Below are 17,801 nucleotides of genomic sequence, written 5' to 3'. Positions count from 1 at the left end.
GTGTTACTGACTTCTGCCTCCGCTACATCAGCTGTTGCTATCGGAGACTACTTCTTGGGTAGCGACCTGGGAATTCCCTGAGTAAAGTTTAGATCCCCATATAGGGGATAAGGATGAAAATCGGGGACCTCCTTAGACTCCGCTCCCGAGTTTAGCCCAAAGCCAAATCCGAAGCAACCCAAGGGGTACAGATCTGCTCCTACAGGTGCGGGACATGACCCCTGGTAGCAACCATAGTTAATTAGTATATATGTATATAGTATATTAGTATATATGTAAGAGCCGTATTGTTCTCATTGTACTTTCCTTAAGCAGTAATTTTTATGAGTTCATTATTACAATAAACACCATTAAAATGTAAATAGATTTTATTAAAAAATGACAAATAAATAACATTGCAGAGTAACCTAACCTTAAGGCTGTGTTCGCACTGAGTTTTTTGCAGGAGGAAAATTCCTCGTTTTTTTGCACAGTGGTTTGACAAAAACTCGTCAAAACACTCGTCGAGACGTTTTTTTCCAGTTTCTTACTGATTGAAATGGGGTTTTGGAGGCGGAAACCGCGTCAAGATAGGTCATGTCACTTCTTTTTACCGCGACGCGGTTTTTCCGCTCGCGGTAAAAAAAACTCGTCCGCCTCCCATTAAAATCAATGGGAGGAATTTTCGGGCGGTTTTTGACGAGTTTTGCGGAGCGGTTTCCGCGCCAAAAAACTTGTCAAAAAAACTCTGTGTGAACAGGGCCTAAATATGAAAAAAAACATTACAATTCATTATTGTGCAAATATTCGGCATGAGACGCATATAGCTTAGTAAATCTCTCTCATATTTCTTCTACTAATCTGTTTTGTATGACGATCCCTCTTATTGCATGATTCGAACTTTCAGTAGTACCCTGCGAAACAAAGATATAAGAGTTTCTTTTGTCATTTTATATTGTAATATTCAAAGTTTATATCAAGTTCTTCACGAAGTACATAGGACAATTAAGCATTCAAAACTAAAAATAACTGCACTTCATTCGAAGCTAAAATCATATAAAATAATCCTTATTTGTTGTCTCCAGATTATAAATGACAATATTTATTATGATATTACAGGCAGGTTATTATTTTCAGTGGAAGTTAATCTGAACATAAACCAAACTACTACAAGTTATTTATTACTTATTGCAAGAATTTCATTAAAGTTATACTCTCAGTGATGAAATACATATGTTATTATATCAGAATATGCTGTCTAGATCCAAAGATGAAGGCTGTAGCAACCTATTGGTAAGCTGTGGGTATCTAAATTCATGTCAAAAAATTTAATGAAACTAAAAAAAGGGACTTATTATATTGATTATTTATGTTATATATTGCATGAATACATTTGTATACAGTCTTGCTAATGCTCTATTCATATCATTTTCATGGACTACCTCACAAGTATAATTTTGGATAGGAAAAAAAGAATCCATACATATACTGTGAAATAGGTTTATATGGGCCAAATATAAGCCAAAGTAATTGTAAACCAGTGGCGTAACTACCGCTGTAGCAGCCGTAGCGGCTGCTATGGGGCCCGCAGCAAGAGGGGGCCCGTGCGCTGGTCGGCACCCCCCCCCCGCATAGCCGGAGGCTCCGCTAGCAGCCGCTATGGCTGCTACAGCGCGATGCCACTGGAGGAGTTGTTCCTACAAAAGACATGCATCCCCTATCCACAGGATAGGGGATACATGTGGGATCACTGGGACGCCCAGCCATAAGGAGAACGGGGGACCGAAACTCCCCCGAAGTTCTCCATGACAAACCTCGGACTTTAGGGGGCTGTCGGCAGCTCCATAGAAATTAATTGTGCATCGGTCGCGCTTGTGCGCATGCGTGACCAGCGCTCCTTTAATTTTTATTGAACTGCGCAGACTCATGGAGAACTTTGGGGGACTTTTGATCCCCCGTTCTCCCTATTGCTGGCCGTCCCAGCGATCCCACATGTATACCCTATCCTGTGGATAGGGGATACATCTCTTTTGTAGGACAAACTATATGCCGCTTTTTTTTGGGGGGGAAGGGTTGGGGGCTGTATGGCGTTATCTACATGGGGGCTGTATGGCATTATCTACAGGGGGTTTGGGGCTGTATGGCGTTATCTACAGGGCGGCTGTATGCCGTTTTCTACAGGGGGTTTGGGGCTGTATGGCGTTATCTATAGGGGGGCTATATGGCATTATCTACAGGGAAGGCTGTATAGCGTTATCTACAGGAGGGGGTTTGGGGCTGTAAGGCGTTATCTACAAGGGGGGCTGTATGGCGTTATCTATAGGGGGCTGTATGGGATTATCTACTGGGGGGGCTGTATGGCGTTATCTACTGGGGGGCTGTATGGCATTATCTACAGAGGGGGCTGTATGGCATTATCTATAGGGGGCTGTATGGAGTTATCTACAGTGGGGGCTGTATGGTGTTATCTACAGGGGGAGGGCTGTATGGCGTTATCTACAGGGTGAGGGCTTATGGCGTTATCTACAGGGGGCAGTATGGAGTTATCTACAGGGGGCTGTGTATGGCGCTATCTAAAGGGGGGCTGTATGGTGCTATCTATAGGGGGCGCTGTGTGGCGGAATCTACAGGGAGGCACTATCTACAAGGTGGGTTGTGTGATACTCAGGGGAGGGGGGCCCCAGTCAAAAGTTTGCTAAGGGGCCCAGTCTTTCCTAGTTACGCCCCTGTTGTAAACAGTTGTGCTTTTTAACTGTACTGAATAGCCACTCAGGCGATAAATATTTTTTATAGTGGGTGTCAGTGACAGACTTAGGAATACAGTTCCAAATATGTGGGGCATAAGTTGGACAATACTCATGATACGTGCACACCGAACCTAAAGCCCTGAATGGAGTGTCAGTAGAGTCTAAATAAAATTATTGGATCCTAGCTATAGAGCTCTGATGCTTGCCATACACATTAGTATGTTGGTTGGCAGGAATCTAACTCACCCCAAAATAAGCTTATGTGTTTCTATTTATGCAATAAATGTCTGACAGATTGCGGTCCCAACTCTGGGACTTGCACCTATCTTCAAAACGGGGGAAACCCAACCCCCATCCCATCTGAGAGGCTGCTCACTGCACTTCTTCTGTGTACCTGCTCAAGTGGGGTCAACGTTACTGTAGTTCTCCTTGATGGACACACATATATCCCATGGTTATGCAATAAATATGTCAATTTGGAATACCCCTAAAGTCTACATGCACATGTTGATTATTTTGGTGCGCACCAAAACTGCAGCAATACGCAGGGAATTCGCTGGTAAAAACAGCACCGGATCATGCATTTTTTAACGTTTTGCTGCGTAAATTGAAGCGTTTTCTCCGGAACTAGGGAGAAAGAATTCGCAAGCGGAAACGCAAGATAAATTGACATGCTGCAGTTCCAAAAATACGCACTGTGGGTGAATTTACGTGCAGAAAAAAAGCGCACAGAGGAAATGATATTTCAGGAAATCTCATTGACTTTGCTGGTATTGTATTACGCTGCGAATTTGCCACACACTAATACAGTGCAAATACGTGCAAAACCGCACATAATACACAACGTGTGCATTCAGCATAAAGGGGTTTTCAAGCTAATAACATGTTTTTGCTCATTTTTATGTAAAGAGAGATTTACTTACATTTAGATGGCCGCTCCGGCGTCGGATGCAATATTCTGCCCCGTTCCACCATTACCAGCGCCAGTCACGTGATCATGGAACTCCATTATACTTTCAGAGAGTGTTCCATTGGGCGGGTCAATTACATCAAAAGCAGGCCGAACCCCTCCCTCTCCTCCTCTACATCTTTACCGCTTGCAAGGAGGAAGATGTATTTGGTATGGTCTGACTCGCCGACCACTGGGAGCGTGTTTAGCAAAGGGACGGTTGATCATAACCACTGACTACCAATTAACAGGTGGAGCTGATGTAATCACGTGGCTGGTGCTGATAATGGGGACGAGAAAAACGGCACATCTGGCCATCTATATGTAACTCTCTTTAAATTGAATGAGCAAAAACATGTTATTAGCTGGGAAAACCCCTTTAAATGGACACTAAGTGGTCAAACAACTTCTCTAATAGTATACTTGATATAAAACAACGTTGTAATTTAGTTACTGTTAAAATGTAGTTGTTTTGTCCACTGTGTGAAGTCACTGCCACTAGGTGTCTCCCTTCCTGTAATCTGCTGTCCATCACCTGTTGTCAAGCAATGTCCATCCCTGGTTATAGAGCAGAATTGATGGGCTGCAGAAGGTGAAGGGGGGTGTCAATTCACTGCATGGCTATAACAGTGTTAGGGATCTGCCAGGTACTACGTCTAGGTATACTCCTGGGATTAATCAACCCACACCTGAGGCCAGACCTGTTCGACTGACACCATCTCCCACCAACCAGGGTGGCAGGCTCAGGAGTGGGAGAGCCTATCGCGGCCTGGTCAGTCGGAGTTAGCTCCGCCCCCTGTCCTTTATTACCTGCCGTGTTCTCATCCTCAGTGCTTGTAATTCTTCTGGATTCCTGGCCCCACTGCTGCTTGCTCCAGCCTGCTTCTGCCGTGCTTCTGCCTTGCTGCAGTTCCGCTTAACCTGCTTTGCTTTGCCTCTGGCTTGCTTCCTCCTCCGTGCTCACTTGGGTATACTCCACTTCATCCTGGTCCGGACTACTCATTCACCGCTCCGTTTCCTCGCGGCGTTCCGTGGGCTACTGCCCCTTCCCTTGTGTGTTCCCTGTTTGTTCTCCCGTGCACTTAGACAGCGTAGGGACCGCCGCCCAGTTCTACCCCGTCGCCTAGGGCGGGTCGTTGCAAGTAGGCAGGGACAGGGCGGTGGGTAGATTAGGGCTCACTTTCCCTTCACCTCCTTCCTGCCATTACATAATTACAAGCCCATACCTAGTCTACCATTTCTCCTACGCTGACGCTATCATGGACCTTGAGACCCTGACCCAGCAGATGCAGGGCCCAGAGGGTCAACCAGGGTGACGCTGCCTTAGTAGTTCCCCTCACCTCACCTCTAGAACCCGACCTCAAGTTACCTGACCGGTTCTCAGGGGACCGTAAGACGATTCTCTCCTTACGGGAGAGTTGCAGACTGTATTTCCGCCTAAAACCCCACTCCTCAGGTTCCGAGAACCAGCAGGTGGGTATCATCATATCCCGACTCCAGGAAGGGCCCCAAGAGTGGGCCTTCTCCTTGGCTCCTGACGCCCCTGAACTTTCCTCTGTTGATCGTTTTTTCTCTGCCCTCGGACTCATTTACGACGAGACTGACAGGACTGCTTTAGCCGAGAGTCAGCTGGTGACCTTACGTCAGGGTAGGAGACCGGTGGAGGAATACTGTTCTGATTTTAGAAAGTGGTGCGTAGCTTCTCGGTGGAACGATCCGGCCCTAAGGTGCCAGTTTAGGTTAGGATTATCTGACGCCCTGAAGGATCTGCTGGTTAGCTACCCCTCTTCTGACTCCCTTGACCAGGTTATGGCCCTAGCAGTATGACTTGACCGACGTCTCAAGGAACGTCAGCTTGAACGCTTCAATGTGCTCCCCTCTGACTTTTCTGCGATCCCCCCCGAGGTCCCGTCTCCTCGCCCCTCCACGGAGGACTCGGAGGTACCTATGCAACTCGGGGCCTCCATGTCCCCTCGACAACGTAGGGAGTTTCGCAGAATGAATGATCTCTGCTTCTACTGTGGGGACGACAAGCATCTTCTGAACACCTGTCCCAGGCGCAAGAATAAAAAGCCGGAAAACTTCCGCGCCTAAGTGATCATCGGGGAGGTCACTTGGGCGCACAGGTATTTCCCGTTAATGTGAAACGCAATAAAATTTTGCTTCCCTTTCAGGTCTCGTTTGCTGGCCGGTCTGCCACGGGCAGTGCTTTCGTGGATTCTGGCTCATCTGCTAATATCATGTCTGCGGAATTTGCTATGTCTCTAAAGATGCCATTTATTGATTTACCTTATCCTATCCCTGTAGTAGGTATCGACTCAACTCCCCTTGCTAATGGTCATTTTACTCAGCATACTCCTGTTTTTGAACTCCTGGTTGGCTCCATGCATTTGGAGCAGTGCTCTGTACTGGTGATGTAGGGATTATCGTCTGATCTGGTATTAGGTCTTCCCTGGTTGCAGCTGCATAATCCCACGTTTGATTGGAATACTGGGGATCTCACCAAATGGGGTAGTGAATGTCTTATGTCATGTCTTTCTGTTAACTCTATTTCTCCCCGGGAGGAGGTAAACAAGCTTCCTGAGTTTGTTCAGGACTTCGCCGATGTGTTTTCTAAAGAGGCCTCCGAGGTGTTGCCCCCCCCATAGAGATTACGATTGCGCCATCGATTTGGTGCCTATTAATGAAATCCTGAGAGATTACCTGGGTAATTTTCTTGTGTACCTTGATGACATACTGGTGTTTTCCAAGGACTGGTCCTCCCACGTGGAGCATGTCAGGAAGGTGCTCCAGGTCCTTCGGGAGAATAATCTGTTTGCCAAGACTGAAAAATGTGTCTTTGGGGTACAGGAGATACCATTTTTAGGGCAAATCCTCACTCCTCATGAATTCCGCATGGACCCTGCCAAGGTTCAGGCTGTGGCGGAATGGGTCCAACCTGCCTCCCTTAAGGCGTTACAGTGTTTTTTAGGGTTCGCCAACTATTACAGGAGATTTATTGCCAACTTCTCGGTCGTCGCTAAGCCTCTTACGGACCTTACTCGCAAGGGTGCTGATGTCCTCCATTGGCCCCCTGAGGCCGTCCGGGCCTTTGAGACCCTCAAGAAGTGCTTTATCTCGGCCCCCGTGCTGATTCAGCCCAACCAAGAGGAGCCATTTATTGTGGAGGTTGACGCATCCGAGGTGGGAGTGGGGGCCGTCTTGTCCCAGGGTACCAGCTCCCTCACCCATCTCCGCCCCTGTGCTTACTTCTCTAGGAAGTTTTCGCCCACGGAGAGTAACTATGATATTGGCAACCGCGAACTTCTAGCCATTAAATGGGCTTTTGAAGAGTGGCGGCACTTCCTGGAGGGGGCCAGACACCAGGTAACGGTCCTTACGGATCACAAGAATCTGGTTTTCCTAGAATCGGCCCGGAGGCTTAATCCTAGACAAGCTCGGTGGGCACTATTCTTTACCAGATTTAATTTCTTGGTTACCTATAGGGCTGGGTCCAAGAATATTAAGGCTGATGCCCTGTCACGTAGTTTCATGGCCAATCCTCCTTCCGAGAAGGATCCTGCTTGTATTTTACCCCCTGGTATAATCGTTTCTGCCACGGATTCTGATTTAGCTTCTGATATCGCGGCTGATCAGGGTGCAGCTCCCGGGAACGTCCCTGGGGACAAACTGTTTGTTCCCCTGCAATACCGGCTAAGGGTACTCAGGGAAAACCATGACTCCGCTCTATCTGGTCATCCTGGCATCTTGGGCACCAAACACCTCATTACCAGAAACTATTGGTGGCCTGGGTTGCCTAAAGACGTTAGGGCTTACGTCGCCGCTTGTGAGGTTTGCGCTAGGTCCAAAACCCCTAGGTCCCGACCTGCGGGCCTACTACGTTCCTTGCCCATTCCCCAGAGACCTTGGACCCATATCTCCATGGATTTTATCACCGATTTGCCTCCATCTCAGGGCAAGTCGGTGGTGTGGGTGGTAGTAGACCGCTTCAGCAAGATGTGCCACTTTGTGCCCCTTAAGAAGCTACCTAACGCCAAGACGTTAGCTTCTTTGTTTGTGAAACACATCCTGCGTCTCCATGGGGCCCCAGTCAATATCGTTTCTGACAGGGGGGTACAATTTGTTTCCTTATTTTGGAGAGCTTTTTGTAAAAAGTTGGAGATTGATCTGTCCTTCTCCTCCGCCTTCCATCCCGAAACTAATGGCCAAACGGAAAGGACTAACCAATCCCTGGAACAATATTTAAGGTGTTTCATCTCTGACTGTCAATTCGATTGGGTCTCATTCCTTCCCCTTGCTGAATTTTCCCTGAATAACCGGGTCAGTAACTCGTCAGGGGTCTCCCCGATTTTCTGTAATTTCGGGTTTAACCCAAGGTTCTCCTCCGTTTCCCCTAGTTGTTCCAATAATCCTGAGGTAGAGGATGTTCATCGGGAACTGTGCACTGTCTGGGCCCAGGTTCAGAAGAACCTAGAGGCGTCCCAGAGTGCACAAAAGATTCAGGCGGATAGTAGACGTTCTGCTAACCCCCGGTTTGTCGTCGGGGATTTGGTCTGGTTGTCGTCCAGGAACTTGCGCCTTAAGGTCCCGTCCAGGAAGTTTGCTCCCCGATTTATTGGACCTTATAAGATCATTGAAGTCCTCAACCCTGTATCCTTCCGTCTGGAGCTGCCCCCATCCTTTCGCATACATGACGTCTTCCATGCCTCCCTCCTTAAACGCTGCTCCCCGTCCTGGACCCCCTCGAGGAAGCCTCCTGTTCCCGTTCTCACCCCTGAGGGGGTGGAATTCGAGGTGGCCAAGATTATGGACAGTAGGATGGTCCAGGGCTCCCTCCAGTACCTGGTCCATTGGAGAGGATACGGGCCGGAGGAGAGGACTTGGGTACCTGCCCGTAATGTTCACGCTGGGGTATTGATCAGGAGGTTCCACCTTCTCTTCCCTACTAAACCGGGTCCTCTTAGTAAGGGTCCGGTGGCCCCTCATAAAAGGGGGAGTACTGTTAGGGATCTGCCAGGTACTACGTCTAGGTATACTCCTGGGATTAATCAACCCACACCTGAGGCCAGACCTGTTCGACTGACACCATCTCCCACCAACCAGGGTGGCAGGCTCAGGAGTGGGAGAGCCTATCGCGGCCTGGTCAGTCGGAGTTAGCTCCGCCCCCTGTCCTTTATTACCTGCCGTGTTCTCCTCCTCAGTGCTTGTAATTCTTCTGGATTCCTGGCCCCACTGCTGCTTGCTCCAGCCTGCTTCTGCCGTGCTTCTGCCTTGCTGCAGTTCCGCTTAACCTGCTTTGCTTTGCCTCTGGCTTGCTTCCTCCTCCGTGCTCACTTGGGTATACTCCACTTCATCCTGGTCCGGACTACTCATTCACCGCTCCGTTTCCTCGCGGCGTTCCGTGGGCTACTGCCCCTTCCCTTGCGTGTTCCCTGTTTGTTCTCCCGTGCACTTAGACAGCGTAGGGACCGCCGCCCAGTTGTACCCCGTCGCCTAGGGCGGGTCGTTGCAAGTAGGCAGGGACAGGGCGGTGGGTAGATTAGGGCTCACTTTCCCTTCACCTCCTTCCTGCCATTACAAACAGTTTATGGAGAGGGTATGGGGGAGCAGCGAGAGAGAAAGAGACACAGACATGCTGCATACAAGTCTCTAGAGAGGGGGGAGGTGAGTAGGAAGAGGGAGTAGGAGCAGAGAGAAAGACACAAACACGCTGTATACAGATCTTTGGAGAGGGGAGCGAGCAGGGAGAGTGAATCAGCAACACACACGCTGCATGTACATCTATGGAGGCTGGAGGAAGCAGGAGCAGAGTAAGAAAGACAGGCTTCTGGTAAGATTTCTATGTAAGTCCATTGCTGGATTCTCAGCTACACTAGTCTGTACTGCTGTGTAATCTCCTTCTTGTTGCTGCAGCTTCTATAAGGGTATGTGCACACACACTAATTACGTCCGTAATTGACGGACGTATTTCGGCCGCAAGTCCCGGACCGAACACAGTGCAGGGAGCCGGGCTCCTAGCATCATAGTTATGTACGATGCTAGGAGTCCCTGCCTCGCTGCAAGACAACTGTCTCGTACTGAAAACATGATTACAGTACGGGACAGTTGTCCTGCAGCGAGGCAGGGACTCCTAGCATCGTACATAAGTATGATGCTAGGAGCCCGGCTCCCTGCACTGTGTTCGGTCCGGGACTTGCGGCCGAAATACGTCCGTCAATTACGGACGTAATTAGTGTGTGTGCACATACCCTAAATGTTTGCGTGGGTTTCCTCCAGGTACTTAGGTTTTCTCCCACACCCCAAAAACATACCGATTGGGGCTCACAATCTAAATTCCCTATCGGGACTGTAAGTGAGGACCTCTGTACAGCGCTGCAGAATATTTTGACGCTATATAAGTAACAGAAATAAATGTGATAGATAGAGATACAAGAGGAGGATTCTCCTCTTCTGTGTGTGCAGTGTATAGTAGACATAATAGACGTCAGGCTCCTCCACTAGCTCAGAGACACCTGAGAATAAAAGATAGAGCCTGCTAAAAAAAATGCATAATAAAAGTCATATAATGCCCAGGAGTTGTATTATTCCTCATGTACACACATATGACAGCTTATTTGGAAAAGTCCCCTGAAAAGTTAGGTTTAAAGATTCACAGAGGTTCTGCTTCAAATAACCTACCTGTTTTGTGCTTTTTCTTTCATTTTTTTTCTTGTAAGCAATAAAGTGAATAAAAGTGAAGATTCTGTAGGTATAATAGAGATCATCATCATTACCAAGAAGCATACTGTACTTTACAATTACTAGAACTGCCAATAATACAGAGGAAAATATATATATACAAGCCTGTATTGGCTCCAGCTTACTAAATGATAATTCCAATACGTATATAAAATCTAAAAGCAAGAACATGGAGTATTATTCACTTCTGGGAATTGGTTGCGATTTCATTTTCTTTATTCATATGATAAAGTTTTACACATCATTGTTTCTCTCATATAATTTAGTTAAAGTTGATTTATTTAGTTGTATTTATGTAAATATCTAGGCACTAAGGCCATGCAAACAAGTAATACAAAAATATAAAAAGGGTAATTGCTTTAACCCCATATAAAACATTTACATTTTATCAGCACATGTGACTTAATACCATTTGAAACTACCAAAATTTTAACCTTTTAGTGATCAGCCTGTTTTGGGCCTCAATGACCAAGCGATTTTTATACTTTTTTCCTTGTCTCATTTCAAAATCCATAACTTTTTTCCGCGGAGACATAGCCATGTGAGGACTTGTTTTTTTGCGGGACAAGTTGTATTTTTTAATGGCTCCATATAATTTATTAACATTTATTTAAAAAAAATTGGAGGTTAATGGAAAGAAAACAGAAATTCCGCCATTCTTTTTTGCGTCTTAAATTAATGCTGTTCACTGTGTGGTATAAATAACATAATACCTTTATTCTGTGGGTCGTTAAGATTACGTCGATATCCAATTTATATAGTTTTTACATGTTTTACTACTTTTGCACAATAAAAATTTTTTAATTATTACTTTTTGTCATTTTTTTTAAAGTATTTGTTTTTGTGTAGCCATATTCTAAGAGACATATGTTTTTTATTTTTGTCTGCCAATGTATCTCTTTGAGGACTAAGTTTTAGCAGGATGAATTTTTGTTGGTACGGTTTTGGCGTACTTATTTATCGCTTTGAAATTGTATTTTATGAAAGGCAGGATGAAAAGTAAACAGACATTCTGGGATTGTCTTTTATTTTTTTTATGGTGTTTACTGCGCGGGTTAAATAATGTAGTAGTTTTATACTTTGTGTCATTACGGACGCGTCTGCTAATTATGTGTATCTTTTTTGTGTGATTTTTTAAAGTTATTTTCATATGAATGCATTTTGCAAGGGGGAAAAGTGGATTTTTAGTTTTTAGTACTTGAGAGTTTTCATTTCTTTATTATTAACGTATTTATTTATTTTAGTATTTTTTTACTCCTTTTTTTGCCCCACTATGGGACTTCACTATGCGATTGTTTGATCGCTTTTATAATACACTTCAATACTTCAGTGTATTATGCCTATTAGGGCCTAAGAGGTATTCCATTCTAAAAGAAAATCATCGGCACCCCGTGGGGGTGCCTGTGGGGGTGCCGATGGGGTGACAGAGGGAGCCCTCTCCCTCTGAAAATACGTAGATGTTGCAGTGGCTATTAACTGCAACATCTAAGGGGTTAAACAGGTGGGATCGGAGGTAACTCTGAACCCAGCCATTAGGCAGGAACCCGACTGTCTTTAGACAGCCGAAACCCGCTCTAGCCGACACAGAACACCTGTGCTAGGTTTATGACACAGCGAAAAGGCGATGCTGTGGCGTAAGTACAGTTTATAACCAATGTGAGGGGCGAATGTGCGGTCATTCAGGAGTTAATTTGGTATTTGTTGTTTGTCCACCTTCATGACCAAATTTTTTTTTATTGTCCCAATGCATTTAAAATTAAAAACTGAAGCAACTTTGCAAATAAATTTGATAAAAAAAATATATTGTTTTGTGATTACATCTCATATGTACACCTATGTGACTCCATGGTAACGGACTACAAACCCTGTGTAGTCTTATCCTGTAGCAATATTTTGCATCCATTTGTCCCCTACTTCTGACTAACCAATCCCATTGAGTAAAAAGTAGGGAATACATGGAAGGAGTATAACTACAGGATCAGACTACTACGTTTGTTGTATGTTATCATGGAGTCGCAAAGATCTGCTTAAGAGCTGAAGACACAAAATGGTAGAAAAGTTTTAATCAAGACCTATTGTAAAGTTTCATTTTTTCATTAAAATGTATTGAGTATAAAAAAAAAACATTAAGTACTCATTTAGCCCCCTCCATCTGCAGCCACTTTTGACCTTCCTGACAGTCTAATTTTTCAAATCTAACGAGTCATTTTATGTGGTAATAACCTTGGAATGCTTTTACCTATCTGAGCAATTCTGAGATTTTTTTTCTCATGACATATTGTACTTTATGTCAGAGGTAAAATTTGGTCGATACATTCAGCATTTAATTGTAAAAAACACCAAAATTTTGAGAAAATTTGCAAACATTTTCATTTTTCTACATTTAAATGTATCTGCTTGCAAGACAGACAGTTATACCACACAAAATAGATACTAATTAAAATTTCCCATATGTCTACCTTATGTTGGCATCGTTCTTTGAACATCCTTTTATTTTTCTAGAACGTTACAAGGCTTATAAGTTTACTTTATAAGTCAAAAGCGACCGTTGCATCTTGGCATCTAAGAGATTAATGCCGGGGATCGGACCTAGCTTTGGTACCCGCCATTACAGCAGAGCGTCAGCTGTAACATACAGCTGACACCCGCAGCTGATGGCATGGGCTCAGCTTCTGAGCCCGTGCCATCCATTTATCGTAAGTATACTTACGACAAATGTCAGGAAGGGGTTATAAAAACACCCAGATACAGAAGCTGTAAATAACCTGAGCAATTGAAATGGAAATTACAATGGCAGATAATATTTGAAATTGTATCCTTGAATCTGCAGTTATTCAGATAATCAGTCATTTTAGACAACAAAATACGAACACCATGGTGTCCACTCATACATAATAATTCAAATATGATCAATTCATAATAAATGAATAGACATACATGATAATATATTTAACAAAGCAATCAAATAATTCTTACTAAGTACTTTTTTTTTTACCTGTGGTACAGAAGAGCAACAAATTGTGATATCAGCAAAAGAGCAAACGACAGTAAGAACATTAATCCAATTGGGTCCATATACAATTTTTCAGATTCTGAATAAGTTCCATTTATATAAACCTTAGGCAGTGCTATGTGCACAGTAGAGCCTATGATTTGCAAGAAAAATGTTGCAACAATCCACAGCAAATTGATCATGAAGATAATGAACGTAACCTGACAGTAATCAGAAAACAAAGAAATGTAAATATTAAAAATATAATTATAGAAAATCGATTTACAATATAAACACAGCACATGTTGGAATGTAATGTGGTGTATGATCTTCCCATGCCCTATTTTATTTTTCACTTTATCAAATAAGTAGCAATTAACTGGCACTTACTTTGTTTCTCAAAGACTTCAATTCACTCTGTATTCTAGCTTGCTCTTGACTATCCTCTTCGATTGGCTTCAGGTATTGTTGGATAACACCTTCCCAGAATAGCTTTTCCTCCTAGAAAAATGCAAAATTTCTCTTTGTTCACAATAGAATAGGTTATAAATGTGTGATCGCTGGGAGCCTCACTAATTTCTAGAATGATGGGGTTTACTTGACAGGGCTTGGCTATTTCAATTACACCCATAGAGTTTGAACTGAGCAAATGCTTGACTGCGGCTTCAATCAATCTCCTCCTAATGTTAGTAAAGATGGACTAGGGACACCTATTTTAGTGATTAGTGGGGGTCTCAGCGGTGGGGGCCCCAGCAACCAAACATTTATCATTTATCCAGTATAGAAAACTTCTTTAACCATGCACCTGAAATGGATCCATTGAATGCTCTTTCTCAATTTATCCCTGCACAGCTTATTTTTCTGTGCCAGTTGCAGTTCCCTACACAGCACTTATAATCAGTGGGGGGTCCGGCGGGTGGACCCCTTAATCAACAAGTCATGGCATATCCTAAAAACAATCATGGGACAAGAAACCTCTGTCAAGATCTCCATTACTCATTAAATAAATTGTATATTGCCAGGGACAATGTCTCATCATAGGGATAGACCTGATTTTATTAACTACAAACATTTTCACTATTATAATTAACCACTTCCCAACATCCGCCATATAAATTCAGTGGTGGTCGGGAAAGGGAGTATGGAGCGGGCTCACATGCTGAGCCTGCACTATGGAACGAGCGTGTCGGCTGTATGTTACAACAAACACTTCAGTGTAACGAGTGGGAACCCGCGTGTTTAACCCCTTAGATGCCGAGGTCAATAGCAACCGCGGCATCTAAGCCGTTAAACGAGGTGCCGATGGTTGTCATGGCAGCCTGGGGGCCTAATGAAGGCCCCCCCAGGTCTGAAATGTTTGCACTCCCCTTAAGCCCTGCCTGTGGAACACAAAGTATTGCAGTATATTGAGCAAGTGATCCAGTGATGGTTCAAGTCCCTTAGGGGGTCTTATAAAAAAAAAAAAAAAAAAGCCAGAATCACTCTTTTTCTGGTCACCTCATTTCCCCCAAAAAATTAAATTAAAACAGACTAAAAGGTCTAGTGTACCCTAAAATGGTACCTATAGAAACTAAAAAATAAAATGCAAAAAATAAACCCTCATTGACGGAAAAGTAAAAAAGTTATGGGTCTCAGAATATGGAGAAACAAAACACATTTTATTTTTAACAATTAGTTTTTTCCTTGTATAAGTAGTAAAACATAGAAAAAAAATATTAATTTGCTATCGCCATAATTGTACTGACACAGTATAAAATCGTTTTTACCGCATGGTGAATTTTGTGAAAATTAAACCCAAAAATATTGGAGGAATCGCAGTTTTTTTTTTACATTCCACCCCACGAATAATTTTTTTCCAGTTACCCACTACATTATATAGTACAATAAATGATGCCGTGACAAACTACCACTCGTTCCGCAAAAGAAATGCCCTCATTCATCTATATCAATGGAAAAATAAAAAGTTGTAGCTTTTGGAAGGTGGGGAGGAAAAAGCGAAACTGAAAATCCTAAAAATGTATGCAGAGGAAAGGGGTTAGAAGACAGCCAAAGGTAATAGATCAGAGATTAACCATCACCCACCTCTTCAAGCGTTTCTTCTTCTAGTACACTATAGCTTCTTTCCAGGTTCAGTTCTGAAATCCAACCGAAACATAGAGAGAAAATGTTTAAAAAAAATAGTAATTGTAAAAGGCTATTAAAAAAAATACACAGACAATACAAGACTGATCTTTCGCAAGAGCTGAAGAGATGGGAGCGTGCTCAACTCTCCACAGCTCTTACACTGTCCGTAGCAGTGACACGCCCCCTTGCCAGTTCGGGTGAAAAGACTGATCTTCAAAGCTGAAGAGAGAGAGCGTGCACTTTCTCTGCTCGCTCTTGCTGTGGCACTGTCCATATCTGATAGGACAGTGTCACAGCCATAGTAACACGCCCCATTGCCAGTACACGCCCTGTTGACTGTTCAGGGGGTTATTTAAATATCGGGCACCAAATATAACCGCACCGTTATCTAAATAACGGAGGGAGGTAGATTTTTTTTTTTTAAAGTGCCCCAGGGTTTGTGCAGCCCTCCCCATTACATGCTGCACTCGGCTGCACATGTATGGGTGGTGAAAGGATCTCTTTAAATGTTTTAGAAGAACATTTAAAGACCTCTTCAGAATGAGGACTGGTCAGAGTCCTTTGTGTCTAACATTGACTGACTGGGACATGGAGGGAGAATGGAACATGCCACTTTTTTCCATCGGATTCCTAAGGGAATTCAACATAAAAGATAAGTAAAGTAATGCCCTAAGAACTTATATGGGTGCCCTTTTACAGCCAGGGCTGGCCTTAGGTTGGATGGCACCCTGTGCGGGATTCTCTATTGCTAACCCCTGCACAAACCAAAAATGAACCACATATATAAACACGCACATACTGCAGTCCTATGTAACACAGCTGATAGCGCAGTGATAACTCTCTGAGTACAGATAATGTTGTAGATGATAACTATACCCACAGACACATATAAACACACACTTCCAAACTAGAGATACACTTTAAAAATATGATTTCCATTATTTGCCATGAATTGGTTAAAGTTACTGTATATAGATATCTTTATATGAAAATGTGGTGTTTCCCTTAAGGGCAGCAGAGTATATAAGGGGCAGCAGGGTATATAAGGGGCAGAAGAGTATATAAGGGGCAGAAGAGTATATAAGGGGCAGCAGGGTATATAAGGGACAGCAGAGTATATAAGAGGCAGCAGGGTATATAAGGGGCAGCGGAGTATATAAGGGGCAGCAGAATATATAAGGAGCAGCAGAGTATATAAAGGGCAGCAGGGTATATAGGGGGAATAAAGGTATATAGGGGGCAGTAGGGTATATAGGGGCAGCAGGCTATATAAGGGGCAGCAGGCTATATAGGGGGCAACAAAGTATATAAGCAACAGCAGAGTATGTAAGGGGCAGCAGGGTATATAAGGGGTAGCAGGCTATATAAGGGGCAGCAGGATATAGGGAGCAGCAGGGTATATATATGGGGCAGCAAAGTATACAGGGGCAGCTAGGTATATAGGGGCAGCAGGGTATATAGGGGCAGCATGGTATATAAGGTGCAGCAGGGTATATAAGGTGCAGCAGGGTATATAGGAGGCAGCAGGGTATATAAGGAGCAGCAGGGTGTATAAGGGGCAACAAGGTATATAGAGGCAGCAAAGTATATAGGGGCAGCAGGATATATAGGGGGCAGCACAAATATCTTCATTTTATCTGTTCTACTTTAATATTGAACACACGCTTTCAAAGAGACAAACACATGCAGACACATATATACACACAGACACACACATACTGTAACATATACACATACAAATACAGAGACACATACTGTATATACACACTTATCACTTATATACACACAGAGACAAATACTGTATACACACACATACAGTGAAGGAAATAAGTATTTGATCCCTTGCTGATTTTGTAAGTTTGCCCACTGTCAAAGTCATGAACAGTCTAGAATTTTTAGGCTAGGTTAATTTTACCAGTGAGAGATAGATTATATAAAAAAAAAAAGAAAATCACATAGTCAAAATTATATATATTTATTTGCATTGTGCACAGAGAAATAAGTATTTGATCCCCTACCAACCATTAAGAGTTCAGCCTCCTCCAGACCAGTTACACGCTCCAAATCAACTTGGTGCCTGCATTAAAGACAGCTGTCTTAAATGGTCACCTGTATAAAAGACTCCTGTCCACACACTCAATTAATCAGTCTGACTCTAACCTCTACAACATGGGCAAGACCAAAGAGCTTTCTAAGGATGTCAGGGACAAGATCACACACCTGCACAAGGCGGGAATGGGCTACAAAACCATAAGTAAGACACTGGGTGAGA

General features: G+C 43.8%; 1 protein-coding gene across 1 annotated transcript in view; it reads right to left on the bottom strand.

Moving 5' to 3' along the window:
* Positions 1–821: 821 nt before the first annotated feature.
* The window catches only part of LOC142760530 (chitin synthase chs-2-like), a 61,957-nt gene continuing 44,977 nt past the window's right edge, over positions 822–17,801 (bottom strand). Inside the window, exons 15-19 of the mRNA XM_075863726.1 lie at positions 15,488–15,540; positions 13,796–13,906; positions 13,409–13,626; positions 10,354–10,417; positions 822–893 (exon numbers count right to left, since the gene is read on the bottom strand). Coding sequence (XP_075719841.1) covers positions 822–893; positions 10,354–10,417; positions 13,409–13,626; positions 13,796–13,906; positions 15,488–15,540 — 518 coding nt within the window. The remainder of the gene's footprint in view (positions 894–10,353; positions 10,418–13,408; positions 13,627–13,795; positions 13,907–15,487; positions 15,541–17,801) is intronic.

The sequence above is a fragment of the Rhinoderma darwinii genome, chromosome 4, assembly GCF_050947455.1.
Source record: "Rhinoderma darwinii isolate aRhiDar2 chromosome 4, aRhiDar2.hap1, whole genome shotgun sequence".
Lineage (NCBI taxonomy): Eukaryota > Metazoa > Chordata > Amphibia > Anura > Rhinodermatidae > Rhinoderma > Rhinoderma darwinii.
Note: the sequence above shows the minus strand (reverse complement) of the source record. Positions and strands in the feature narration are given on the sequence as shown.